This window comes from Numida meleagris, chromosome 1 (genome assembly GCF_002078875.1).
Source record: "Numida meleagris isolate 19003 breed g44 Domestic line chromosome 1, NumMel1.0, whole genome shotgun sequence".
In the NCBI taxonomy this organism is placed as follows: Eukaryota; Metazoa; Chordata; class Aves; order Galliformes; family Numididae; genus Numida; species Numida meleagris.
In genome coordinates, this window is record NC_034409.1 from 165264619 (window position 1) to 165291832 (window position 27214).

The following is a 27214-nucleotide window of genomic DNA, read 5'->3' on the forward strand; positions in this document are numbered from 1 at the left end:
CCCCTTTACCCCCTCCTCATCCCTGTTTGGCTGGGCAAGCATTATACAGAGTATTTTCAATGCAAACCATTCTATATAATAACATCAAGTCATTTTTTATTATTGCTGCAGACTTCGGTCCAAAGGAGAAGTTCCACAGAACTGCTAGTCTCATTTCTTCCAGATGCAGCTCACTGCAGTCTGCTTTTCCGAGCTCTAGTCTTCCCCCACCCCCCAAAGTCATCAGGGAATTGCCTTCTACCAGTCAAGTTCTTGCACTCTATTTCACAAAACACAGCGTGCATGTGTATTTAAGCAGTCTATATGACAGAAGACTCATTTACAGTGGCCAATAAAAAGCCTTTTAATGGTACTTGCATAGGCAACTGCGCAACTTTGTTGAAGAGGAGCTGTAGGAAGTATTTTGGTGAGAACTAAGTGGCACGTTGCAATACAGCATTAAAACAGTCTTTATGACATGAACTGAATGTAGCTTTCAGAAATACAGCATACTCAAGCCTGCGCTGAGCAGAAGTCTGGTTTTCAAGCAACACATCTTGATATTATGACTCAACATTTCGATTCAGTTTTTCCCTTCTTCTTGTACATTGAAAATATGTAGACAGAAAAGAAGGGTGTGTTAGCAAAAACAAAAGCTCTAACAAAATATTGATAGTCTCTCACCACCACGAGCGAGTAAGCATTTGTTTTCATACTTTCTGCAGATTGTTACAAAAAAAACATGCAGTATGCAGTATGAATTCAACAAAACAAGGAGGAGGATGGTTCCCATCTCTTAAGTGGAGGAAAAGGACTGGGGAAGCAGGGAAGAGGAGGAAGGTGGAGAGAGCAATACTCCACCACTGTAGAAGAAGCACTTAACCACCCCTCAGCAGCATGCGTGCTAGCAGAATGTTGCACTGTCAAAGAGCAAGCAATTTAAACACAGCAACCCTGCCCTTTATGGAAAGGGATCGTTAAACGGGCTGCATAGATTTCTGAGCTCTGCAAAGAGCTGCTTTAACTTCTATAGTACTGATTTTTTAATACCGATTATAGACAAAAAATTACATCAACATACGACAAATCTAGCTGCACCTTAATAGGCAGCAGTAGAAGGCACTATTGATAAAGTAAGAGCATTTGAAAAGGAAGGTCAAGAGAGAGAATCAATGTCAAAATTCCCACTACAGACATCTGTTCGCTGTCTTCTTTCCCCACCCATTGCCCAGCATGCACTGACACAATGCATATTCCTTCCCTCTTCTTTCTCACCTAAGACCTACCGCAGCAAATGGCTATTTGAGCAGTGTTCTACATATCAAAACAGAATTAAGTCTATTTAGCAGCCAACAGAGATGCCCATGTCATCCGACTCCCCTGCTTTCCATCTACTGTAAACTAAATTTAAACTACTGTTAATTTGGAGCATAGGTGTATAGTGTAAATAGAGAGAGGTAAGAGACATGACACAATGGACATGGATGTCAGTGCCAGTAAATCCATCCCCATACAGATGAGCCACACAGCTCAATGGGAGGAACCTCAGTTACTGTGAGGAAGACGAATTCAAACAAGCTTGACAGCCCGCTTCAGAACTGCAGCTAATTTTACATATCATAGAATCATAGCATGATTTGGGTTGGAAGGGACCCTTAAGATCACCTATTTCCAACCCCTCTGATATAGGCAGGGACACCTCCCCCTAAGAAAAAAAAACAACTTAGGAAGAGTGGGCTCAAAGCTTTTGTAGCTATAAACCCTTCTACATATTTTATTATAATTACTCATTTTATTTTGTTGGGGACTAAACACCAGCAGTTTGGTTCACACGCACAGTTTAAAATTCGATGAACTTGCAAATTACCAGCTACCACACTTGCATGGTTTCAAGCTATGAACCATTCCAGCTTCCACAAGATTATTACTTGTGTCGCTACCATCATCTTGATAGTCATAAAAGAAATTAAAAAACTATTTCTGCTGCATCTTCACTACAGAACAGCTACTTCTGAATCCAAGGTTCAATTTAAATGCCGTTGGATGCCCCAAGAAAAGGGGAGCAGCGTGAAGTGTGACAATGGAGCAGGCAAGCAGGTCCCTGCTCCGGTGAGGGATGGCAAGGAGGAGGGCAGGGCTCCTCCTGCGTGAGGGCACACAGCAGCTGGGCAGTGCCCAACTGAGAGCAGCACAGGCTGCCTGCTGCAGGCAGCTGTGAGCCAAGAGGCACACACAGCCAGAGGGGAAACCGCAGCGGGGAAGGAAGAGGAAAGAGATGCAAGGAAAACTATTGGGGGCAAAGGGAAGGGAAGAGCTGACGCACGGAAGTCAAATCCTTTCGTTTGGATTCCTACATCCTGTACTTCCCCTGCAACAGAGCCACTGACTGAACCCCACTGAGCTACAGCCACAAGTGCAGCAGAGCCTGCCTTCACTAACTGAGCCACTTGGAGTACTGGAGCCCGTGTTATGGGTATGGTACTTAGGCTTGAACACAAACCTGAATGTTGCATCACCCTTACTATTTTTAAGTACAATTCAGCTCTTCTTTCATGACCTTATGCTACTTTTTTTTTTTTTTTTTGGGGGGGGGGTTTGCTATGTTTTCTTTTTTTAAACAACGCTATTCAAGTGCAGTTTGCTCAACCCATCTTTTATTTGCCAAATGGTTTTGAGAAATTTCATGCAGCAATGCCAACTGCTGGAATCATTTTTTAAAAGCAGTGATTGTTACGCTTGACAAGAAAGATACTAATATTAAACGTCTCCTCCTAAAGAATATGAGAAGTTGACAAAACTTTTTTGTTACTGCTCCCATTTTACTTTTTTAGGCTGCATGGACGACAGTATGGAAAGTCATGCATCACATTACAAAAAAACATAAAAGACATCATAGCAACCAAACCCTAATGCTTTCCAACGTGGAATAACACACTCAACAAATAAAAAGCATGGCTACTTACAATGGAAGCTTTGATAAAAAAATCATTAACAAGAATTAAAACAAATATTAGGGGGACTGTCAGAGAACTTTCAGTCTTCAAAATTTAAAGGCTCCACACCTTCCCATTTGGGGTTTATTTTAGAGCTTGATCAGCTGGATGAATTCTGAAATTGCCATGCAATTTCAACTTAAAATCTGTACTTTTTTTTTGCGTGATCAACACAGTCATTAGCGCTTATCAGAGCAGAAAAAAATGAAGAATTAAGGAATTCAGCCCTCCCAAGGATAACAACAATAACATTGTTATTCTCCATACTACTTTTAACTGCACATACTGGGGGAGAAGGCTACTAACATCTGAATTTAAGTGAATTAAGTACCTAAATTTTTAGGAATCCCCTCACCTTTAATCAACCAAAGCACAGACAAATATTTTGAAAGCATCCTCCAACTGCAGATGGTTTTGAGTGCCCAGCTTGAAGTATCCTTGGCTCAGTTTCAGAAGCATTCCTCCTTGGAGACCACCAATAGAAGTGCACTTTAGAAAAATATGAAGTGAGAACTGTTCTGTGCTAGAATTACTACTTCTTAGAGACAGCATGAAAAACAATTAGCTAAAAACAAAGAAGGTTTTATAAGAACATGAAACTGTGATAAAATGGAATGCAACAAATGAGTCAAAAGTACAAATGAGAACCACACTGAAGAACTGTTTCTTGGCAATCTTTCGGTCAAGGGGAACAAGTGCCCCTCGCTATTACCTTAGGTTTATGTACCTAACAAATCAAAGCTCAAAATATTTCTACAGAAGCAAAATCCCATTTATACTAATATTTATGAAAGCTTTCCACAGCTTTCTAAGCAGTGTATCAAACAGAGGCCCTCCTTCGGTTTTCAGATAGTTTGGTTTGTTGGATAATGTAACTCTGCTACAATCACTGGTTTGTTTTCCAAGCTGACTTATCCTGAGCCTCACTTCCACCTTGTTACATTCAGGATGACATTTAAGAAATTTCTCAGTTATAACATCAATGTACCTTAAAGTATTATGGAAGAAAACCAGGCTTATCATTTATGAAACTCCTGCTGTCGTGGTGATATTACAAGATACCAAAATTCAGGACCTGGCGAGAGTTACAGATATCTGCTCTCCCTCATTTATTTTAATATTTAGCATTCTAGCATTTTTAAAAAGCTCCACAGAAGATTACCTTTTCATGAACATCGGGCTCTATGCAGAATGTATGAAGAGGGCAAGCCGTCACCAACCCTTCCACCTTTGTTGTGCCTTACCTGACAAAGCCATTTAGCTATTTAGTAAGCAGGCAATGAAATAGTTTGATTAAATCCAAACAAGGATTCAACAGCACGTCCCATTTTCTTGGCTCCAATACACCCACTCTGGTCTGCTCACTGGCCAAAGTCAAACCACAAAAAACCTAACCAATTCTGAATTACTGATGTAACTGAAGTCCAAGCATGTCATTTTCACTCTATCACCCAGTTGCACTACATGCTCTACAAATTCAGAAGATGCAAATGGAGAAGAAAGTGATAAACAGATGCTTTCCAATGCTAACGTATCTCAAACTTGAAACAGGCCTAAAATACCGTGTTAGGTGCAGACACTGATCATCCTAGGACATCACCTGGATGCAAACAGCAAGTCCAAAGAGTATGTCCCTCCATTCCTGCAACAGATCTACACATACACAGCTGCAGCTTCCCCTGCAAGGAATTTTGGAGTCTGCATAGGTTGAAAGCTGTCTAGAAACTTGCACAGAAACCTGCAGGCAGCAGCGTGAAGCAACATAGTAACTCCATGCCACAAAAAAAAACTGGCACACAGACAAAGCCAGGTCAACAGGTTCTCTTTTGATAACTCTGTCAATCTTTACTTCAGGCTTCTGTTCTCCTCTCTAAGTACCAGTAAAAAGAGTTTAGAATGCAAGAAGTAAAGCCAACACTGTCCCCCCCTAAGATGCCTCCCAAAAAGTCGGCATAAAAACATTAAAAGCCCTCAATCCCAAGGAGCTGAGCTGAAGGCAGCTTTGTTGATTGCGCTGTAGATTCCAAGACTTAAGGAGCCAGGAAGGGGAATGCAATATGGCTCTAAGGATGAAAAGGCTCAAACAAGCAAGAGAGAGTTATGGACAGCAGAAGAAATAGGTGGCTTCCCTATGGCCCTTTAGGAAAGTGTAGTTTACTGAAAATTAGATACTCTCCCTCGCTCAAACTAAGAGTAGTAAGCTAATGCCATCTGCACATCAAGTTACTTAAGATTTCCAGTTTCAGTCTGATGGAGAAAGAATGGCATTTCTGTTTCACAGAATTATTAAAGTTGAAAAAGACCACTAAGTCTTTCTAAAAGACCAGCTAGTCCAACAGCTACCCCATCCCCACCATGCCCACTGACCATGTCCTTCAGTGCCACATCTACACAGCTCTTGAACACCTCCAGGGACAGTGACTCCACCACCTCCATGGGCAGCCTGTGCCAATGCTTCATCACTTTCTGGGAAGAAATTTCTCCAGATATCCAACCTGAAGATATTCCACTGTACTGCTCCCTCAGACTCTGAAACAAGCACAGTGAGGAGCTAACCCAGCCCCTACCTTATCCTCCTCCTGCCATTACAGATGGGTAGCAACAGTACTTCATTAACAAAAACAAGCTGCACCTAGGCGATGTGTATATCAATCTTTGGAAAAGCAAGCTTTTTCTTTATAGGGATGAGCACACATTCAGTGAAGCACGGTGTGTCACAAGGTCATTTGTATAAGTAACTACATTTAACATATCATTCTGACACCTCATTATCAAATCAGTAAACTTTCTTGTTTATACAAGTGTCACAATTTGGCATTTCCCAATTTAGGTGAAGCCTCTCTCTATTTGCTGAGAACCCCTTCCGGGCAGCAAGTCAGACCTCAACTGATGGGAAAAGCTATTATTGATCCACAACTCAAATCTATATCCAGCAAGACCAGGGTTTCACACAAAAAGCTGCACCTTAAAGCTTTAATTTTAGAAATGTAAAATGAATAGTGAAGACTGTAAATCCTCCTCCAGTAACTTCTTTTAATTGCTAACTACTTGTTTTGAAGAGAGCCAAAGAGACAGCTACAGAAAACGTCTGAATCTTTTATCTATCTGTACGGCTTAACCCAGGAAACACCAAAATACATGACAAAAGTGATCAGAAACAGAAGCTTTCAAGAGCCAGTTCCAGAAAGAGCAAAGATAATGAGCAATATTCAGAGACTTGGTTGAATTTCACCAGGATGGCTTCAGGACTCACTGTTTCTGGAAGGAGTACATGCCAAGAATACTAAATGAACTAAAAGAGAAAAGAAAGCAAACAGCATAATCCCTGTTGAAGTACGAATATTAACAGTATCTCATACTGAAGTGTTGTGTTTTTAATTATTATTAATTAAATCCATAAGTGGAATTAAAGGGATTATCAAAAAAAGATGATTAAATTGCTCATCCTTGCTTTTTTAAGTAAATGCTTACAGGCACTTGGGACCCTTTAAAGAGGCTGAAATTAACATGCACATTTCATATTCCCTTTTTTTACACTGCCATAAAATAATGCCTTAAACATCAAAGATTTGGAGACAATACCACAAAGTCTGTTTTAGCTTTTATAAATCTAATAGTCATGTTAATGATAGAGAAAACAAATACTGCAAACATGGAAGAGATGTAACGCGACCCACAAGAAACTCCACTGACTTCATCAGAAACTTTTGTTTGTTTTAAAAATAAAATGTTAACTAAGCAGAGTGAACAGTAATGAGAAACAACTCAAAATAATGATCAAAATTGTGAAAAATGAGGAGCCTCTGAAGAAAGGCATCCAACTTCTTGTTCCTAGAGTTCATTGGTACAAAAGGTAAACATAAGGTTCAAAGAACAAATATAATCAGCTCTGTGTCAAATTATGGCAATTCACATTTTTCTTAGCCTTTCTGCTAACATCCCCGTAGATAAAAAACAAAAATAGGCAGTTGCAGTACAAAAGCTTCATGAGTTTTCAGACAGCTATGAACAAATTCCAGCTGAAAATTCCTCCCTGGCTACGTCACGCTTCCTTATCCTCCAGAGAAAAATGGGTCCCATATATCTAGAAACAATAAGCATGTGCCAGGGCCTTTGAAATTAACCCTGCCTCAACAGAGCACAGAAATAACCATCATATCATATCCTAAATATGTCAGCAACCCTTTTCCTAAATATATGCAGGATTGCAAGAATGACCAAGTATCTCTTTCCAATCCACACTTCCATGCATTAAATCTGAGGTGCTGGGATTTTAATTAAGTAGTTGTTGTTTTTTTTTTTAATACAGTTAATTATTTGAATTGATTATATCAACCTTAAAAGGACAAAAACTATTAGTAGAGAGGAAAGAATTTAACAGCTTGTTCTGATGTTGGAACATGTTGTAGGGCTCTTCCATGTAGCAGTGAAAAGCTTAGACAATACGGGAGATCAGATGATCCAAACGCAAATGGAAAATGTAGTACACAACAACTTGATTCAGGTTCAATAGTCCTTAGAAGAACAGATCATGTTTTCCATATAAGTCTCAAACAGCGCAAAAAATATTTGCATTTCAGTCTCATTCCAACAATGCACATATTAATAAATACAATCAGTGAAATTCTACTTACTTTTTTTCCCCTCCATCTGCACCTCCTAAAGCTTCTGGAACTTGCCAGTCTGCATTTTAAACCAAGTCACACACTAGCAAGAGTAAGAAGTTTTCCACCAAAGATCTACATACCATAAAAGTATTTCTATTCCCCTTCGCATATTTTCTGCATGCACTGACATCAGGTCAGTGGTTTCAAAGCAATTTACACAGTAAGAATTAAGCACTGAGCTGTTCTAGTTTGTTTCTTTTCCTCTTTTGTCTTCTATCCTCAATCTACTTGCATGATTTTTTATTTTCCTTAAAAGAGCTTCACCTCCATAGAATTACAGAATTACTAAGATTGGAAAAGACCACTAAAATCATCAAGTCAAACCACTGACCCATCCCCACCATGCCCACTAAACCTCATTCCTCAGTGCCACATCTACACGGCACTGCAGATATCATCTACCTCCAGGAATGGTGACAGCAGCCTGTTCCAAAGCATTACCACTCCTTCTGAGAAGAAATTCTTCCTAATACCCAACCTGAACCTCCCTTGGCTCCACCTAAGGCCATTACCTCCATTTTAAGTATAAAGTTTTCAGAAGTATCTAAGCCACACCAATTAACCAAACCAAAATGTTTGAAGACTCAGTGATTCCCTTTATCATTTTCTTCTATTAGGCTCAAACTCATGACTACAAGATTAGGATCAGTTCCCAAATGCAAACAGCCGTGACAATTCTTTTCAATGGCAAAACAGAGTCACCACCTATTTCTTTTAAATGACTTACGACTAAGAAGTGTGTCAGGAGCACCTTGCCTCACGCAGCAGGAATAACATTCCATTCATCTCCACAACCATCCTGCATACTTCAAGCAATCACATCTGATGAAATCGTAACTGATTGGGTAATAGGAGTTTCTGCAAAAGCCATCTATTAACTTTATTGGCACTGCATTAATTAGGCTAATTAGATGTATAAACTTATCCACCCCAGCAGACAGTGACCTACAGAATTACTTGGCTAAAGGAAGCAGGAACTCATTCTGTGCTGTACAACACACATCAGAGTTCAGCCCACTTTTACTCTGGAACTGTTCACTCAATGCAGGTATATCCTGTTGTATGCAAGCAGCAGACCACGTGCATATAATGCTCACATATACATCTTAAAAATGTTCCCACCTTACCACAAGTATTAAAGATAAAAAGATTGAAGCTTGTAAAATCAGCAGGAAAGCCTGTAGTCAATGTTGCAATGGAAAATATTTCTTGAAAAGGAGCTAGTCAATCTAATTTGATACATCTAAACACACTGAGTAGGTATCACAGCTTAAAGAGTTGAAAACAAAGCTCACTCCTAACGAAGTAATATTTGGATGACAATGGACATGCTTTATCTTCCTACCCACCCCTCCTTACCCACCAGCATTCCTCACCAGAAAATTTATTTCCTAAGAACATACCAGATCATCAACACTCCTTCCTCGTCCTTTATTTTGGCTACTTAATCATTCCCACGAGGACAGTTTTCCCCTGTGGTCTAAAGCTTCTACTTCTGATCTTCAAAGGCCCTGTCTTGCATTGCTCAGCAACATTAAATAAAATTGCTGTCCTTTCCATGGTACAGATCAGGTCATCAAAACACCAATTAATGAAGCCACCAACATCCTCAGACACCTTTTCCCAGGATGTTTTACAGCAATAAGTAAAGCTGTATCAGACAAAAAGAGGGTCAGGTATAGTTCCTTGAGAGTCAAGCCACACAGAAGTTCATACACTTGGTTGCATCTCTCTCCCAATCCTTCGCACTTATTTTACGTTGCACAATGTATTATGTTCACATCAGTCCCTCTTCCTGTAGATGCTAAGAAGACATGGTATGAGGAAAGCACTGACATAAGAATTATGATTAGATCAACACTCTTCCAAAGTTTCTTAATTTATCACTCATTTTACTGTTAACTTGCAAAGTAATGGCTTTATTTTTGCATATCCAACATCACACTGCGTTGAAATGGAATCAAGTACCTTTTCCAAACACCAAATGCAACTCCTGGGGTAAGTCTGCAAAATTTTCCTTCTTCTGAAGTAGGACTCCTCTACTAGTGGGACAGGCGTTGTAATCAATTACCACACAGATAAGCAGCTGATAGCCACGTGAAGACACAAAGAGGGACTGGTATGGTAGCTGTGGTTTGTCTTCACCCAGGTTTTGAGTCAAGTTCTCCCCACAATGGTACCCCTTTATGGAGCATACCCAGGTCTTGTCTGAACAAGTTCACTAAGCATAACTTTAACTGGCACAGACTGATTGGACAAGATAATATAATCTACTCTATGTAAATATTCTGCTGTTGAGTGGAGTGAATACAACGAAAAGAAAGCTATTCTCAATATGTCAGAAACTAGGTGCTCTAAATAAAGTCATAAAAAGCTTAAGTCGATTACTTGTCTCCTCTAGAGTTTAGCAACCTCTGACACCGCACTGATCTGCAGAGCACCTGACACACCAGCTACCCTGGAAATGTAGAAGTCCTGGAAAAACATGTTTCAGAAGTTACCAGTAAAGTCATTCTCCTCCCCAGTGGTACTTGCATGTTCTTGTTATGCCTTATTCTAGCATTCTTTCTTTTTGCAACAGTAATAAACACATCTGAAAAAGAAACACTGTGATGAGGAAACATTTTGAACAAGTCCTGCCAGACCTCAGAATCCTTGTAGTGTCCTCAAGGCAACTATTAGCACCCCATTTACCACAGCAAGCAGGCAGTCATGAACCAAATAGAGATTGCCTGCTCTCTTTCTCACTCTGAAGATGGTTCACAGCAGCTTTGGTAACAGCACTTACCTGGCAGAATTGGGAGGGGAAACGCAGGAAGCATTTCATCCCCTATTCATAGTCCTCTATGTGCAGCAGTAGAATTGAGAAGCTGGCAATTTTAAACATTTGCTACTAGCCTATTTATGCATTAGCAACAGTTACCGGAGTTATCCACAGAAGCTTCAAGAGGGGATATCACCAACAGAAGGCATCTTTCCCTCCCATGGGACAGGCTGTAACTACCAAGGAGGAGCAAGGAAGGAGGATGTGGAAGGACTTCTCCTGATACACAGGACAAACAGCACACTTCAATTCTATAATATAACCACTAAATATACTTCCAAGATGATTAATTTGCCTAGAACATGCCTATAGCATATCCCAATAAGACAAGCAAGCATTTGGAATACATGCAAGGAGGGAAAATAAAGAAACACAACTGCTGAAGTGTACTTCTTTTGACCTTCCTTACAGGTGCAAGTATCACTTCACTATGCACAACTCCAGTATTTCTTTGCAGTTGGCTACCTACATACATACCTATCTATGGTTGAGTTATTTTCATGTTGCCAATAAGAATGGTTTCTATGAAGTGATTGTTCATAGGATTTTAAACTTTGCAGCACTTGTGTTAAGCATGCATATAATTTCAACATTTTTGAGAAATGTTAAGCATCACAAGTTGCCTTTTGAAACAGTTTAACACTTAAAGCATTTTTCTTCTTCTTTTACAGGCCTCTTGGATTCTTGCCAATGGGGCTCTAAAGTCAGTGTTGTAGCATCCCAAGTGCTATTTTAAGCCAGTGCTATGCTGACCAATACATTTTTCAAGCACGAGAACAGCTTCCTGAAAAATAACGATTGTGAATGAGTGCTTTTGTTGTTAATGAAACCGTAAATATCCTACTTCATGCTTACATGACATCTCAATTTCTGAGCTATGCTTTGAAAGAGCATGGCAGTTGTTACACGTTTCCCTACTTCAAAGGTACAACCTCTCAGCTTTTACTACTCCATGAAGTCAGCAACACATCCCCCCATTCCAGCTACCTCTTAGCAGCCACAGGATTAATTGTGATCATTCACCTTTCTATAAGCAATCACAGGTACGGCCTTTTTCTGCACCTCTTTTTCGATTTGACTCTATCAGCTTCCTCTTCTGCCCTTATGCTTCAAACTATTCTCAATAAGAAGTTTCAATTAAGAATCAAAACATACGAAGGTATGAAGAAGTATCCTGTCTTCAGTAACTGACAGCATCAGATACTTCCAATGCTGCTGCAGAAGGTAGCCATGGCTCACCTGGCTCAGAAAAATACATTTCCTTTCCCCAGAAGAGCTACAAATAGTAATAGGAGCATAATCCCCAAGTCATACACCTTCCCATACGCTACTCACAGTTTTGTGTACCTCCCTATGCAACCATACATACATATACACATATATTCCCTCCTGTAGTCCTACTGGTTTCTGGGCCTGCACAGTATCATGTGGCAATGAGTTCCACAGACAAAAAACTACGGTCCTTAAACTTAAAACATCAGCTTGGAATCAGCCTAGGCAATTTTACCTACATCCTCTCATTCCTGAATTATGTGAGAGCACATAAGGTCCACATCTTGTTCTAAACTAGTTCATTTATAATTTAAAGTATACAATAAGTATGTTATGACAGCCTTAGGTTCTTTGGAGTTACCACCTCAACCAGAAGTCTGACACAAGTTTACCAGTCAGATTTAGAGATTTACATTTCTTGTTCTAGGTTTTACTTTATTTCATTTTGAATTATTTTTAATCCCAGTAGATCACACTTAGTCATTACAAAAATACAACACTAACTGAATTCTGCAGTATTCCAGTAAAGCATGCAGCAACTCTTCAGCTTTTTGCTTTCATGTTAGGAGCAAAGAAGCCTATCCCAGGAGGACAAGACAAAGGACTTCTGATTAAGTAAAAGTCACTCTAGGAAAACAAAGAAGGGAAAACAATTCAAAAGGAAGCCTTCTCACCATCTGACAAGACAAGCTGGCTGACACAAACATATCATTTGGTTAATCACAAACATTATCCTCTCTTACCTCCTTTCATTGCTTCTGCTGTAAAGACCATCAGAGAGCCTACTTTTCCTGAACCAAAGTATTCATTATTCTTCAAGAGCTCCCAAGCAATGAACAGGTGATGCTGAACCAAATCTCAAGAGAAAATGCACATAGTGCTGACATACTGCAAGACACTATTCCAGGATTAAAAACAAGATGGTGAGAGCTTTATTTTTCTTAATGAGTTCCCACAAGCAGCATAATCCAGCTCTGCAAGTGTTACCTTTTGGCAGTGTTACAAGGGAAGGGGCAGAAGGAAGTCCGCATGCCAGTATTGAGTATGTATTCAGAGCAATATGTTGAAGCTACACCAGTTTATACGTGAAGAAACGCAAATACACTGGGAAGTCTTAAAATGCAAGTTGCGCGCACATCAAACATGTTAATCCACTAGATCTCCAATTAATGCTGATCAATTGTCTCCATCAGCTGTAGTTCATGAAGGTGCTGGTCACAACAGCCAAGCAATCAAAACAGTAACTTCCAAAAAATATACGGTACCCTCACAACACTATGTCATACCAGCAGACTGACCAAAACTCACTCTGGTTGGCCAAAAGCTTCTCCAGAATTCAGTTTTCCCTATGGCAGTGAGCTTCTGCACCCATAAAACATTAAGAGGGAAATCAGCCTTCCCAAGAAACAATACTGAAAGGAAGAAAAGCACATACATTTCTCGGTGCTTTCTTGTAAAAAGGCAACAGGCTCCAATATCTCCATTGCACAAACTCCTCCAGAACATGGATCTGAATGGAGGGTTTGCAAGCCCTCCACTTCACAGGCCTTTGTGCTACTTTTGGAAGTCTCTTCTATTAATGTTGTCAATTACTCAGTAAGATGAATTAACACAAGTTTAATTTCAAGACAAAGCTACCATGTTAACAGCAGCCATCCTGACATTATAGGTGTCCACTGCCTTAGTTGCAAACATTTTTGTATTAAATTTTAGCTTTCAGAGGAGCCAGGTTGCAAGAGATGGTCTTAATTTCCATAGAATCCAAGACTGAAAACAACCTTAGTTAACTACCTAAGGACAGCCCCGCACAAAGTGGTCACATTCACAAGCACTATAATTAAATAATATTTCAATAAGGCTGGCCTTTCTTTCACTAGGAAAAAAGCCACTTACTCTTACCCGCAGTTGTATTTGGTACATTTCTTTGGTGGTCACTTCAGGCAGATTAGACTACCTGTGGTAGTTACCACTTTTAATCCTTAGTTCTTTCCACATTACAGTCACAGCTTAAGGATGTTCAAGAAAGTGAATCTTCAGTAGAAGTCGCATGGCTTAAGAAGTTCTAGCATAACTAACAAGAGCTCTACACAAAAGTACTGCAATTTACTACAGAAAACTAAAACATGCATTGGATCATTTCTGAACACAGATCTCACACTGCCAACCTGTTCATGCCAAATTGCACAAAGCTACAGGGCAATATTATTAGATGAATGCAGTCTGTGTTACTGTTCTAGCAACCAGAGCAACAAAACCATGGGAAGCAACATTGAGAAAGCAACATTAAAGGGCACTTATAATGTCATTAAGTTACAGGATTTTTAAAAGCCAAAGCGGAATAAGAAAGAAAATGTTTGAGAGGCTGAATAACTGCATGTGTTTTACATTGATCTGAGCTGATCTTCTATCTATACTCAAATATAACATGCACAGTGCATTTAAAGAGCTATCCCAATGCTCAATTTATTTATAAAATGTACAAGTATCTAAAATATTTTATTCACTTGTATGTTCATGAAATATGAAGGATGGTTTAAGACTGTCTTGCTTGTAGGCTGGAATAAGTAGCAACTTTCTAAAAATTACAAAAGCTTCCTTACACATCTATTCAATTAAAGGGTATTAAAAGGGAAGGTAGCATGGCTTTCTTAAACTCTTTTGTTAGTAAACCTCATCACAATATTTGTAAATACACTGAAATCATGCTGTAAATGCTCGTAAGCCCCTCAAAGAATTCTTTGGAGGACACCTTCGGGCAAAACATTTCCATCCAATAGCTGCACATGCATTAGAAATGCATTTTCTAAGTAGTTTGAGTATTTTGACAGTAAAATACACACACACACACTAAAGACTCTCAGTGAGCAGATTATCAGTCAGACGAATGCAAATACAGAACTATTGCTAGCCACAACTGTCTGCTACAACTTGTTAATATTTATTTTTCCTCTTCCACGGATCACAGTTCTCTTTAGAAGCTGAAAATATCTTCATGCAAGTCATCATCTTCCACTTACATGTTAATTTCCAACGAAATAAGAAGACTGCTCAATTGCATCGCTATGCCTCAACACAAAGAACACACATCCCAAGAGCTGAGGCAGTGAAACCTTACAGAAGAGGCTAACCCATGCTTCCAGGACAAAATGACAACTGAAATGATTCAGTTTTGGTGCAGCAGTATTATAAAGTGTCTCCTTCACTGCTAGCAGGATACACCTCCACAGGAATATATGGACTACGATGCATTGCTGCTGTTTTTTCATAAACCACTGAAAACTCTTAAAATTTTCCCAGCTTTAAAGCATCACTACCTTAAAATCATTTCAAAGTTAACACAGACATCAGACAGCAAGCCTTTTACAATCCTTTTCCCCACTCTTAGTTATAAAACAGCCAGCAGTGAGGAATCCCGAACGACAGGGCCTTTCAGCTCCTATCCCACCAGTAAGAAGCCACACGTTGCCAACAACTGCGTGCACTTGGCTCAAACTCATAAAGGCTGACACAGTTTCACAAGATTGAAATCTCCTTCCCTGCTAAGAAAAGAAGAAAACCAAAACCATCATAAACATTTCACACCTTCTTTCCTCCCTCCTCTCTCTCCAATCAAATTCACGCTCGGGAACTCCTCTCTTTTACAGGCTATTACGGAATTGGAAAAAGCCCTAAAAACTTGGAAAGAAAGAAAAGAACATGGAGGCACACGCACATCCCGCCCCATTCCCTGGGCATTTATGAGTAACTTGCCATTTCACCTAATTTAGGATATTAGGCCTACTAAAGAAACACTTGGCAGCGCAATACGCCGATCCATTCTTAACATAATAACCTCATTCAATAGACTAAAGAGGTACATTTATGCCTTAAATTCAAGCAGTACGGTAAATTATTCAAGAAGAACTTAAAATATGCAGTCATTAACTCATGGTTGCTTTTGTTTTATTTCTATTCGGTCTTATTTTGTATGAATGCAAGAAATGAAACTGTAAGAACAACAACTGTTCCGTTTCTCTCCAGCTGGTTCTGCTGCTGTGGGGTTTTATCTGGTTTCGGTGTTACCTATTACTACTACCAAATCCTTCCTTGCCGGATATCAGAGATGCTCAGAGTTTATGAGAAGCCAGTACTGCAAGTGACATTGAGGGACAACGTCAGTTACTCCCCTGCCCAAATCTCCATAAACACACAATTAAGGATCCTGAGTTGCTCTGCTGTCCATGGGGCAGGCACGATGAACACTCACGAGAGCCGAGACCAGACCCAAGTACTCCACTTCTGCTGGGCTCAGCTTGAAGACAGCACTCAGACACTGCCTAGAGCCTGCCACCTGACTTTCTCAGAGAAAAAAAGCACCTTTTCACATGGCACAGCACCACATTATGAGACTGTTCCATATTCATGCATCCAATAAAATTACCAAGTGGAAAATCATCTTTCAGGAAGTCTATGGACATCAGCTTTTTGACTAGGTTTATCCCCATTCGACTGCAATATGTGCCAAACAAGTCATGCACAATTTTGACTCTGCCTGAAGAGCTTTTTTTTTTTTAAAGGAAGATCAAATAAAAAGAGATTTCAAAACTGCAGTCACAAGGGAAGTCAGAGCAATCGCACGAGTGATTGGGTTTTATCACAAACTCCATTAGCTGTAACAGCACTAAATGTTTAGAAGCATGTGTTTAAGTTAAGTTCCAAACATGGATTTCTTCTGTTCCTTACACATCAGTTATGGCTGCCAGTCATCATCCCTCTTCTATCTATACACAACTGTGACAGAGACGGGTGAAGAGAAGGTCAGAGGAAGCTTAAGAGGCATTTAAGTTCTCTCTCATCTTGACAGGGATTTCATCCCTCTGCAGTGCACAGGGAGTTCACAGATACTGGATGAACACTGACAAGTTTTTCTGTGGCATACATTTGTTTATAGTGATTTAAAGGAAAATGCCATTCCTAAACCAAGCACAAAACTCACCACAGGAACTAAGAACTTCACATTTCATGGAATTAAAAGGGCTGCTGAGTAGCTACACAAGCACTGAAATACCCTTACCCTCCTAACTCATCTTTAAAAGCTATGCTACAGTATAGCAGTAAAAAAAAAAACACAACAAAAAGCTATTATTAAAGGCACGAAGACAGAGCACTGTTGAATGTGTATCCACATTTTCAGCTGCTTTAAGTGCTGTCCTTATTATTTAGCGCTGTTGCTTAAGCAACTGATAGAGAAGTTCAAATCTTCATTGCACATGAAGAAACGTGAAGAGTTCTGAAAGGTTCCCGCTGGATATCCATGCTAATTAAAGCTACAACAATAGGCCTACAAACAGGAGGTTGGACAAGTTGCACAAAAGCTCAAGCAGTTTGCTTGGCCAAGCAGGCTAGTGCACTAAGCAGCACATGAGAAAATACTCTACAAACAACTTCCAGGCGGTATCAAACCTGTACCTAACTAGAAACAGCATCCACATCTTCTTGCAGGGTACTCCATGCATCAAGCCTCATCAACACTATGCACCTCATGACACTGGTATCATAAACACTTTAAAACAACATTTCAAGACCACACAACAACACACACCAGGCTAAAGGAATTACTGAACAATAATGTGAAATTACCAGCAGCGTTAAAACAACGCAGAGTCAAAGCCAGCAAGTTAAGGCTGGAGTGGGAAGAAATCAGGAGTCGCTTCTGACACACAAGAAATGTAAAGAACAAGAAGAAGTTGCTCGCTCAAAGAGAAATGGTAAATAAGTTTACAGTGATTCTTCAGGCTACCTAATCAAGTGTTTTGCAATTTGCTTTGCAAGTACATTTTCATTAAGTTGAACAATATTAGCACAAGTGCTGCATTTGAGCTGTGATGAGTCATTCTCTTTGTCTGCACGGCACCAAAGAGGGAAACCTTCATTCAGCAGGTGCTAACAAGTCATTCTATCCAGAAGGTAACCAGCAACGATAGAATATCCAAAATATCACCGCATTTGCATTGAAAGGATCATTATAACCCCTGCCTGTCAAACAGCAGTAACTACTCAATCTCTCCCTTAGCAAAGCCAGGCTTCAAAGGAAGATTGAGACTTTTGCATACAACTGCAACCACAAACCAAATCCTGCTTCAAACACTGGCAATCCACGGCAGGTGTTTGGAATCTCGCACAAAATGAGCTGATAAAGGCTCCTACACCACAACCAACAATAGCATGATTTCCATCTTTGTTAGTTAATTCCCTGATACAGACCGAGAGTTAAATTCTGCTAAGACATCAAAAGCAAAAGGATCAGGAGCAAAGTATGATACCATATTTTACCCTGTACTCCCATCATTCCAATTCTAAGTCTACAAATGTTTTAGAATAGGCCGAAATAAACAGAGTGGTATCTCCAGTCGCTCAAGAGTTCTTTCCATCTTACCTTTAGGCTATGGTTTCTTACACAAGCACATTGAGAATAGAATAGTTCCTTATTTACAGTGATCATTACCATGAAATAATGTACTGAATAATTGTACCCACAGCCTGTGCTCAGTAAGCTATGAAAGCATGCCACGGCTTAACAGCACTGCCTTTGGTGGCCCACGTACCCTAAGCAAAAAATGAAGGCCCACTTTTCAAAAAGTTTCCAGTATTCGTTAAAGTACAATACTTATTACACACACAGCACATTTTCTTCTCATAAATTAATCAACAGAAGAGAAACAGCTCATAAAAATCAATCAGAACAAAAACATGCTATTCTTTTCAATTCCTGTTTATGTGCACTGAGCTGCATACCCTGATCACACCAGGAATCCACTTGCTATTATTATACTGATATCTGAGCATCCATACTTTCTTCTAAAACACAACACTTGCAGCACTACTATTTACAACTGATTTCCTACACCTTTCACAGCTGTCTAATAGCTCGTATTCTTTATTACTCTTTATAAACAGAACAGCGTTGTTACAGTTGTCATCTTAACATAGGTGTGCTATCCACATACCTTTTTACTTGCATTTAAGCGAGGTATGTTTTAATGATTACCCCCTCGTCTTCATAACTTTGCTAGCTTACCAGGAACAAGACAGACATTGCTCTGCTATAGCATTATCTAGACCATAGTAACTTGTCAAGGTTGAAACTACCAATAGAGACCGATGGATCTAATTTCTAGTTCAGCCTGTAGCTTAAGGAACGCACCTGATAAAGTAAAAATTGCTTTTCAGTATTGAATTAAGAACCTTTTCTTCGTTTCCACGTCCATAGCTATTTAGTCTGCTTATACATCAACAATTTCCAAAGGGCAGACAAAACTACAGAGCTAACAAACATCTTCTGGAAATCACATCACCTCAGTGTTAAATTACTGCTTTTACAGCCCCCTAAAACCTACTGGCCCTTCCTGTCTTTAAATACAACTCAATACCAAGTGCGCAGAAAACGCATCTATAAAAAGCCACCTGAAAAAGGTCCCTCCAAAGAGAGGTCACCTCCTTCTGTCTGCACTGAGTTCACCTTTCCAACTAAGGCAACAAAGCAAAGCAGTTGCTGTCACTACGCACACAGAACTGTGCTAACCATCCCAAGCTGTGGTTTGGGATAACCGCAGCCCAAGTGTCACCAAACTCAGCTGATGGGTTGCAGATAGCAGGGAGAGCAGCACTCTTCTGCCTGCAACTGGCCAGCAGACACCGTGGTGCGGACTCTACACCCCTACTCTTCTTGGCTTACAGCAGAGAACTAACAAACTCAGTTCAGCCAATGGTGGGTGTTTTATTTCCTCAGCTGAAATGAGAAGCTGAACTTGTCAGCACCATGCAGCGGTAACCGCATTTGCTTTGCCAAATCACTCTTTTCACTCATGTGACTTGCCATTACTGAGGGTAACTATTTTTTCAAACTCCAAAAATAGTCAAGTTGAAAATATGAATAGGCTTTTTTAAAAAGTCAATATTCTGGAATTCAAGTTACGTCACTTTCAAATTGGTGGTAAGACTTCAAAGCAAGCTTAACATCTGAGAAATGGAAGATAGCGACTAGGGTGCACCCAGGAAACCCACTGTAAATCCATGCGATACCACCACAAACCCTCAGCTGTAAAGTATCTTCTCCAAGTATCTTCCTCTCTTTTCCTTAAATATACAGAAGCAAAACTGACAGCAAATAACGTCTGCATAAGCACCAGAAGAGCTTACAAAATAAAAAGGCATGCGAAGTAGTTACTGCATCAAAAATGACATTTAATTGAAGCTTCCAGCTTTAATGCAGCACGTTCATTTCGCTGCTGCTTGCTAGCATCTTCGACAAGTATTAAATTGCATCTGTAAAAATCCAATCCCCCCTACTGCACACTCGTGTACATGAAACTTCTTCCCATCTCCCGTGTACTTGCTTGACAAGCTGCTGCTACTAGTTACTACTACTAGAGTCTCCCAAGGCTGTTCACAAGTCTTTCAATTCTTGCTTTCAGCTGTAAGCTTCCAGCCACTGCTCCACTGATGTAACCAGTCAGAACACACACTACACAGAAAAACATCCCCCCCAAATTTGTTCTGCTGTCTGCCCAGCCGTAAAGAGATCTTTTACTTAGTCTCCCTTTAGAAAGAGAGTTATAGGAGAGGCTGTCAGATAATAAAGAATACTTCAAGTCTCTATGCCAATTTGACGTGTTTATCATCTTTTCCCCCTTCCTCTTCTGCTTTACTGTGCAATGAAATGCACGAACAGGTGAAAACAACTTACATCAGATGAAAGACTGAAAGCAATTCTACAGAAAGCATCATGCAAAGGGAGACAGCTCCCTCATCTTTCATTCATAAAATCTGCTTTTGAGCAGTGGTACTCAGATTAAGTCATTTTAAGCCTCATTTACAGCAGCCCTTATAAATGCTGTAAAAATGCTTTAAAAAAAAAGTTTTCTCTTTACAGTTAAAGAATTATACAAATCCATACAAACCCTCACTGCAAGAACCTATAGCATGATCGAGCATTGTCTATAAAGATGCAAAATGGATCAATATTGCAACATCATATAAATACACAAAAGAATTTGCTGCAATATGAATACGTACGTTTCCATACTTAAAAAGATTTGAAAAGCATTGAAATTTGAACTAGATTTCTTTGGCTTAAAGATGAAAGACTGATTTCAAATTACCATCTCTAAAATTGAGAAGATATCATAACTGAATAAATTCAGGTAGCCGCCACAAATTTAAGGGAGTAACTACATGAGAATCATGTATTAAAAGGAGCTCATACCATGACTCAAGCTGAAAAGCAAAAAAGACGTTCAATATCCAAAATAAGGGCTGGCATTTTTGTAGACTGAAATAATAGAAGAGATACACCAATAGATAACCATGACGGCTTTCCTGACAGGCTGAGGAAACACCAGGCTGAATTCATTTTTTAAATACAGAAAGCAACTCTTTATTTGTATCCCCTTTAATAAATGAAGTTTGCAAATTAATTTTCCATAGGACATTCTGCCAAGTAGTTCATTTTTAATATCTCTTCAAGTCACAGTGGTGAGGAGAAGAAAAAAAAAACCCTGATCCGTACAGGGGAAATAAAGGTTACTGTTTTTCAAAGCAGATAGGCTCCCCAGTGCCTATAATTAAAAGGACACATCCTGATAACAGGCACAGAAAGAGCTGCAAACGGTGTGCTAAAAATCAAACAGGGCTAAAGACTTAAAAGATACTGGTCTTTAAATGCAATTACACACAGGTTTAAGGAAAGCTGAGAGTTAATCTAAACAAGGTATTACATGGGTCAGATGTTTCTTCAAAGGCACACTACATGGAATTTTACAGCTTCTTCACTGGCCCAATTATGTCATCGCTCGCTTTTTTTCTCCTACCTCTTCCCCTGCGAGGCTCAGAATCACTTGGGATGTATTGATAAAATCTTAAATGAGATATATATGTGCACACATGTGCGTGCAAGAGAGAGGTTTTATATGCACACACTTGCATACATATTTACAGTACACCTCCTTAAATGCTTATGTGCTTTCAACAATTTTACATAATTATGTACTATTTTACAGCACGCTATCCCTTTATCTCCTGTAAAAGAGAGGGAATAATCTGACTGATTAGCAAAAAATTCCCAACTCTAGTTAGAGACATTCACTGGCCAGAGATACAAGTGAGGAGCCAGGGAGCAGCAGCACACCCCGCACTGCCTTCAGGGAGGGACAAGCTTCGAGCTCTAGAGCTAAAGAAATGCCACAGTCAAGGCAACACAATCCCCTGCCCTGAGACTCCTCAGCAGCAGAAACAGAAGCAAATCTCACAGTGTTTTTAATTTTACAGGCAGATATACAGGGAGAAGTGCCACTAGAATTACCCAAGCAAACTGACTGCTGCTGCCATGCGGAACAATTATTTTCAATCTCCATTTGATAGTCATATCCTGCTCCATGAAAAGCATCTAAATGATTTTCCAACTGCAGCTAAACAAAAGTACAGTCTACCTGGAGATGACAGATAGAAACAAAGACACAACGTGCATGGGAGAAGAAAGGATATGATCTTTAGCTGGCCAAATAACAGAGGAAGGAGGTATTTCTGGCTATTGTTACCCAGAGGGATTTAAACAAGCTGGGAAAAACTGCCCATCCTGACGAAGAGCCAACATATGCTCTTAAAATCAGGGTATAGTCACGTGCTGGATGTGATTTTCCAAAACACTGAGTATCAATGAGCTTAAAATTCTTAGTTAGCTGGGATCCCCTGAAAGCTTAGGGTTTGGGGTTTTTTTTTTTTTCATTGGATGGTATTTAAAAAAAAAAAAACAAGGCCAGCAAAGAGAAGGATCAGTGTCCGAGTTTAGAAAGGTCGAAGGAAAGAAAAGCAAATAAAAAAGTTCCTGAGAAAATTGACTGCTAGTAGCACAATGGTGACACTGTGAGCTGTAACACCTCCATCTGTCTTCTACCGCCTTCACGTATTTATTGACTAAAAAATATAATCAAAATGAAGCAGTGTTGGAACTTGTCTTCCAACACTCCTCAAAGACAAGCTGCTACTCATTAGAGCTCTCTGGCATCTCAGGAAGACGTGATGAAAGCCACTAAGACAGTCAACACCTCATGATCAACATAATCAGAGACTGCTGATAGAGTTAGTATTTTCAATATTAAGAACCCAGCCTCTCCCAGAAACCTGTTTATTAATACTTTTTAAAATAGAGTTTGGCCAGCGCTATTTCTCCTAATTTAAGTGACGGCACCAAGAAAATATTTAAACATTACCTCGCCTCCCATCACCATAACAGTTCTTTCTCACCTTGCATGCATTGGGTTCTTTGTTTTGTCTCCTTCCTCAAGTCTCAGCCTTCCCCCCCCCCAACTCCAGTGATCCTTTCTGTCCTCTCCCTCATTTTGAAGGCAGGTTATTTATTTTAAAGTTATCTCCTTCTCCCATTAGCACAGCTTCTTCTTAAACAAGGTTTTTGGGAAACCACCGCAGCCTTCCTGTCCACTTGTAAACGCTATCACAAGAGGCCCCCAAGAGAGTAAGGCATTTCCAGACATAATTAATATTAAACAATCACACTGCAGATCTGCTGCTAAGATCACTTGATCCTGCAGACTCGAGGGCCTTTCGCAAATGACACGGCTCCTTCACACACGCTGTCAAAGAAACGAGAATATTCACAAGCACGTACCAGTAGGACCAACCAACCCTCATTTATTGGAGAAGCGGAGGTGGGGGAACGCGCGCAGTTTGTCACTGACTGCACAGGCGCATCAGACTCCAAGGCTCACCGTGCCTCACAGGCCTGAGCTGCTCCCACAATGGATTAACGCTTCGAAGCAAAACCACCAAGACTGAAAGTGCCCCAAGTTCAACTGGAAGAGCCACAACAGCGTTGCTGACCTTCCCTTTCCCACCATACTCGCTCGCCTAGAGCACCTCTCAGCTATCAAAGAGAAGGCTTCTACATGCACACCACAGCCTCGCAACAAGTTCAACCTGAGTGAAGGCAATACTTGAAAAGAGAAGATGGGGCAGAATGAAGTCTGAGTTTGTGGAAAAAAATAGTTATCTACTTAAGAATAAATAATAATTATTTCAGTATAATAAATAATCTAAACTACAATCACCACCAGCATGCCCACATTCCGCGGTGTTCTTTTGTCTTCCCCTATACAATGGGAATATACACACTGTCACATTGTTAAACACAATTTACCCACGCAGTAGTTTCAGAACATAATCAATACAACCCACTCCCTCATGAGAAATACAAGCATTTTCATAGGATACCTACACACGCAGGGACCTAACAAACCCCGTTTCTAATTAGACAACATCACTGCACCGCTCCATCTCATAGAACGGCTGTAATGAGCTGCAAGATAGAGCGTATCAAACTGTGCATCACTGAAATAAAGTTACAGGTGGCCTTACCTCTCATCCTCCCCATCTACGAGGGGCGTCGCCAGAGGCAGCACCTTCAGTGGGAAGAGGGAAGCCGAGGCTGGGACGTTACTGCTGCCGCCATCAGCGATGGCCGACGCTCCAACGCTGCTCTCACCGCTGGCAGCTTGAGGTAAACCAACGAGGGAAGGTTCTGTAGGGCGCCTGCCATCTTCCATTTGGCTTACAACTGGCTGGGCTAGTGATTGTGCTGGGAACTGGGTAGAGCTCAGCGGTATCTGCTGTGGCACACTGGGTGCCACCGGCATACCTATACTTGTTGATACCAACGGAGGCTGACTGACGCTCTGCGCCAGGTTCCCATTCTGCACAGCTGAAGCCTGGGCTATGTTCTGCGGCTGTCCCATACCTATAGAAGCAGAAGGTATGCCAGGAGGCACAGCCGAACCAGCTTGACTCGGTGCAGGAACAGTACTAGCAGAAGGTATGGGGCTAACTGCAGGCAGCTGCTGGCCAGTCATTCCTTGCACCACTGACTCCACCGCTTGTGCCTGCGGCTGTACAGGTAACAAAGTGTTTTGCTGAGCAATAACCATTTGCTGAGGAAGGCCTGAAGCGCTAGCCTGTAATCCCTGCTGCATTATTCCTGTCTGCACAGGCTGCACCACTTGTGAAGATGGAGGAGCAGCGGTTGATGGCATAACTGGAGGTGGAATTTGGTTTGCAGCAGGTGGTGGTTGCACCACAGTGGCCACGTTTGCTTGCTGCCCGACGCTCAGCATCTGCCCACTGGTACCCACACCTGGTATCGCTGCTGAGGCGTGCGCAACAGGCTGAGCTGGGGCAGTGGCTGGGTGCGCCGGGACTGTAGGCTGCATGCCCTGGGCCTGGGCAACAGGAACCGGAGGCCCTGCCCCTACTCCTGCAGGACTGGGCTGCATGGCAGGTGCTGGGGGCTGAAGGATCTGCTGATGCTGAATGTACTCTGGCACGGCCCCTGTAACAGAGTTTTGGTTCACAGATTTAACGTGACCTGTAGCCATCTGTGTAGGAACCGCTTGCTGCTGCTGCTGCTGCTGTCCATACTGCAACTGCTGCTGTTGTACAACTGGCAGAGTCTGCACAGGCTGCGCCGGCTGAGAATACGGTAACTGCTGTTGAGCCATACTTTGAATGGCAGGCTGCTGGTGGCCCAGAGCTGGGGATACACCTAGTAGATTAACCGGGGCTGGCTGAACCCCAGTAACAGTGGTTAGACTGGCCTGTGCAGGAGGTTGGACCCCTGGCTTCTGCTGCGGATAGTTTATCTCTTGAGAATGCAGCTGGACTTGTGCAAGCTGTGATTGGGAAACACTCTGTGGTATACTAGATGCTGGAATTGCTGGAGGAGCAGCGCTGCTAAAATCCATCTGCTGAGGACCCACACCTTGAAACGCTTGCTGCTGTACCACAGTAGGTGCTCCCATTTCTCCACTTCCCACACTTTCTGTATAGTGACTCAGTGTGCTTACATTGCTGCTAACAGAACTCCCACTGGTGCTCTCCCTTTCAGAAGTTGCTTCAAGCGGGTTTTGTTTTATCGTCTCTACTGCTTTGTTTACTGCTACTCCTTCTGAAGCTGCAACAGTGTTTTCTTTATCATAGAACTCAGTGCATGTCCATCTACCTTTTTTGAAAGGTTCAGAACTAGAATCTAATTTTACAACTCTAAACCTTGAGGTGCCAGATGCGGGCTGCTGCTGGCTAGATCCCGCGGCCACTCCTGGACTCGGATTCGTAACATTGTTAACGACACTAGAGGAAGCACTCGTACCATTGCCAACACCACTCAAGATATTCACATTAACATTGCCACTAGTTCCAGACAAAGCATTTACATTACCAGTACTTGTGATGTTGCTTAAATTCATAGTACCAAGCATGCTGCTTGCCACACTAGAACTACCACCGCCCATATTATTCAAGGTACTAGTTCCAGTAGCAGGACTTACACCTAGATTGCCAGGAGTACTCGTAGTGCGGATATTAGACACGACAGATGCAGGGGAACCAGCGGATGATGCAGCAGAACCTGGCGCAGCTGATATAACATTGTCAGAGCTTCCAGTTGTTGATAGCTTTCTAAACGATGGGCTGGGTGGTGGTCCTCCAGAAACTGGGGCGCTGCCCACTCCAGGATGCGATGGGTGATGGTGTCCATGATGGTGGTGGTGAAGATGATGGTGGTGGTGGACGTGATGGGGGTGAACGCTCCCGTTGATCACAACACTCTGCTGCGGATGATGAGGCAGAGAAGGGTGCTGCTGAGGAAGATGAGGCTGGTTTGGAGAAACGGCCCCGGGAGTCTCTGCCTCTTGGAAGTTATTCAAAGTCTCTTCAGAGGAGCTCCTCTCGGGTTCACCCAAGTCAGTGGCTCTGGATAAAGAAACATCCAAGATTTCTGAAGAAGACAGGTCTTCCGTGTGAGACTCATCCAGGTCATCATAGCTTTCCGTATCTTCAGCTATGCTGTTATTAGAGCTCATACTGGCAGATATTTGAGCAGGGGTCACGCTGGTAATCTGGAAGCCACTTTTCTTTTTCATCTGAGCTCCGGTCTGCGCGAGAGGCTGCGGCTGGAGCTGAGACTGCGAGAGGAGGTTCAGGCTTTGTGGAGGAGGGGGTGTCGGCTGCGGGCCTGCCGATGAGGATGCTGCAGGAGATGGAGGCGGCGGCTGGACCAGCAGGGGCGGCTGGTAATCCTCGGCGGAGAGGGCAGCGCTCCCAACGCCGGTACCTGGTGCAGTAGGAGCAGTAACGCAGCTGCTGCCGCTGCTACTGCTGCTGCCCCTTCTAGGAAACATTGCCGGGTGCGCCATCTTCCTAGCACTAATGTCTGCGGCTGAGTCAGGCTGGTGCATTGTATCGGGCGTATTTTAAGAGCGATCCCCCGGCATGGAGAGAGACAGACACGCACACAGTTAGCGGGGCGCGGAGCCACGCAGCACCCCGGCACCGCCACCACCCCCCTCCTCCGAGACAGGGAGGGGGCGAGGAGCTCTCCTCCGCCTCCTCTGAATGTGACACTTCCAATCCTCCGCCATTCACTTTCTTTCTCCCTC

General features: G+C 41.6%; 1 protein-coding gene across 4 annotated transcripts in view; it reads right to left on the reverse strand.

Annotated features, from left to right (window-relative positions):
• Positions 1-27214, reverse strand: part of TSC22D1 (TSC22 domain family member 1) — a 79754-nt gene that overhangs the window by 51808 nt on the left and 732 nt on the right. For 3 of the 4 annotated variants that reach the window (XR_002432518.1, XR_002432507.1, XM_021375553.1), the window contains exon 1: positions 24144-27013. Coding sequence is in view for 2 of the 4 variants with exons in the window: in XM_021375553.1 (XP_021231228.1) it covers positions 24144-27013 (2870 nt within the window). In the remaining 2 variants the exon portion in view is untranslated. Of the gene's footprint in view, positions 1-24143; positions 27014-27214 lie in introns of those variants that run through there. The other variant, XM_021375559.1, reaches the window with a different exon arrangement.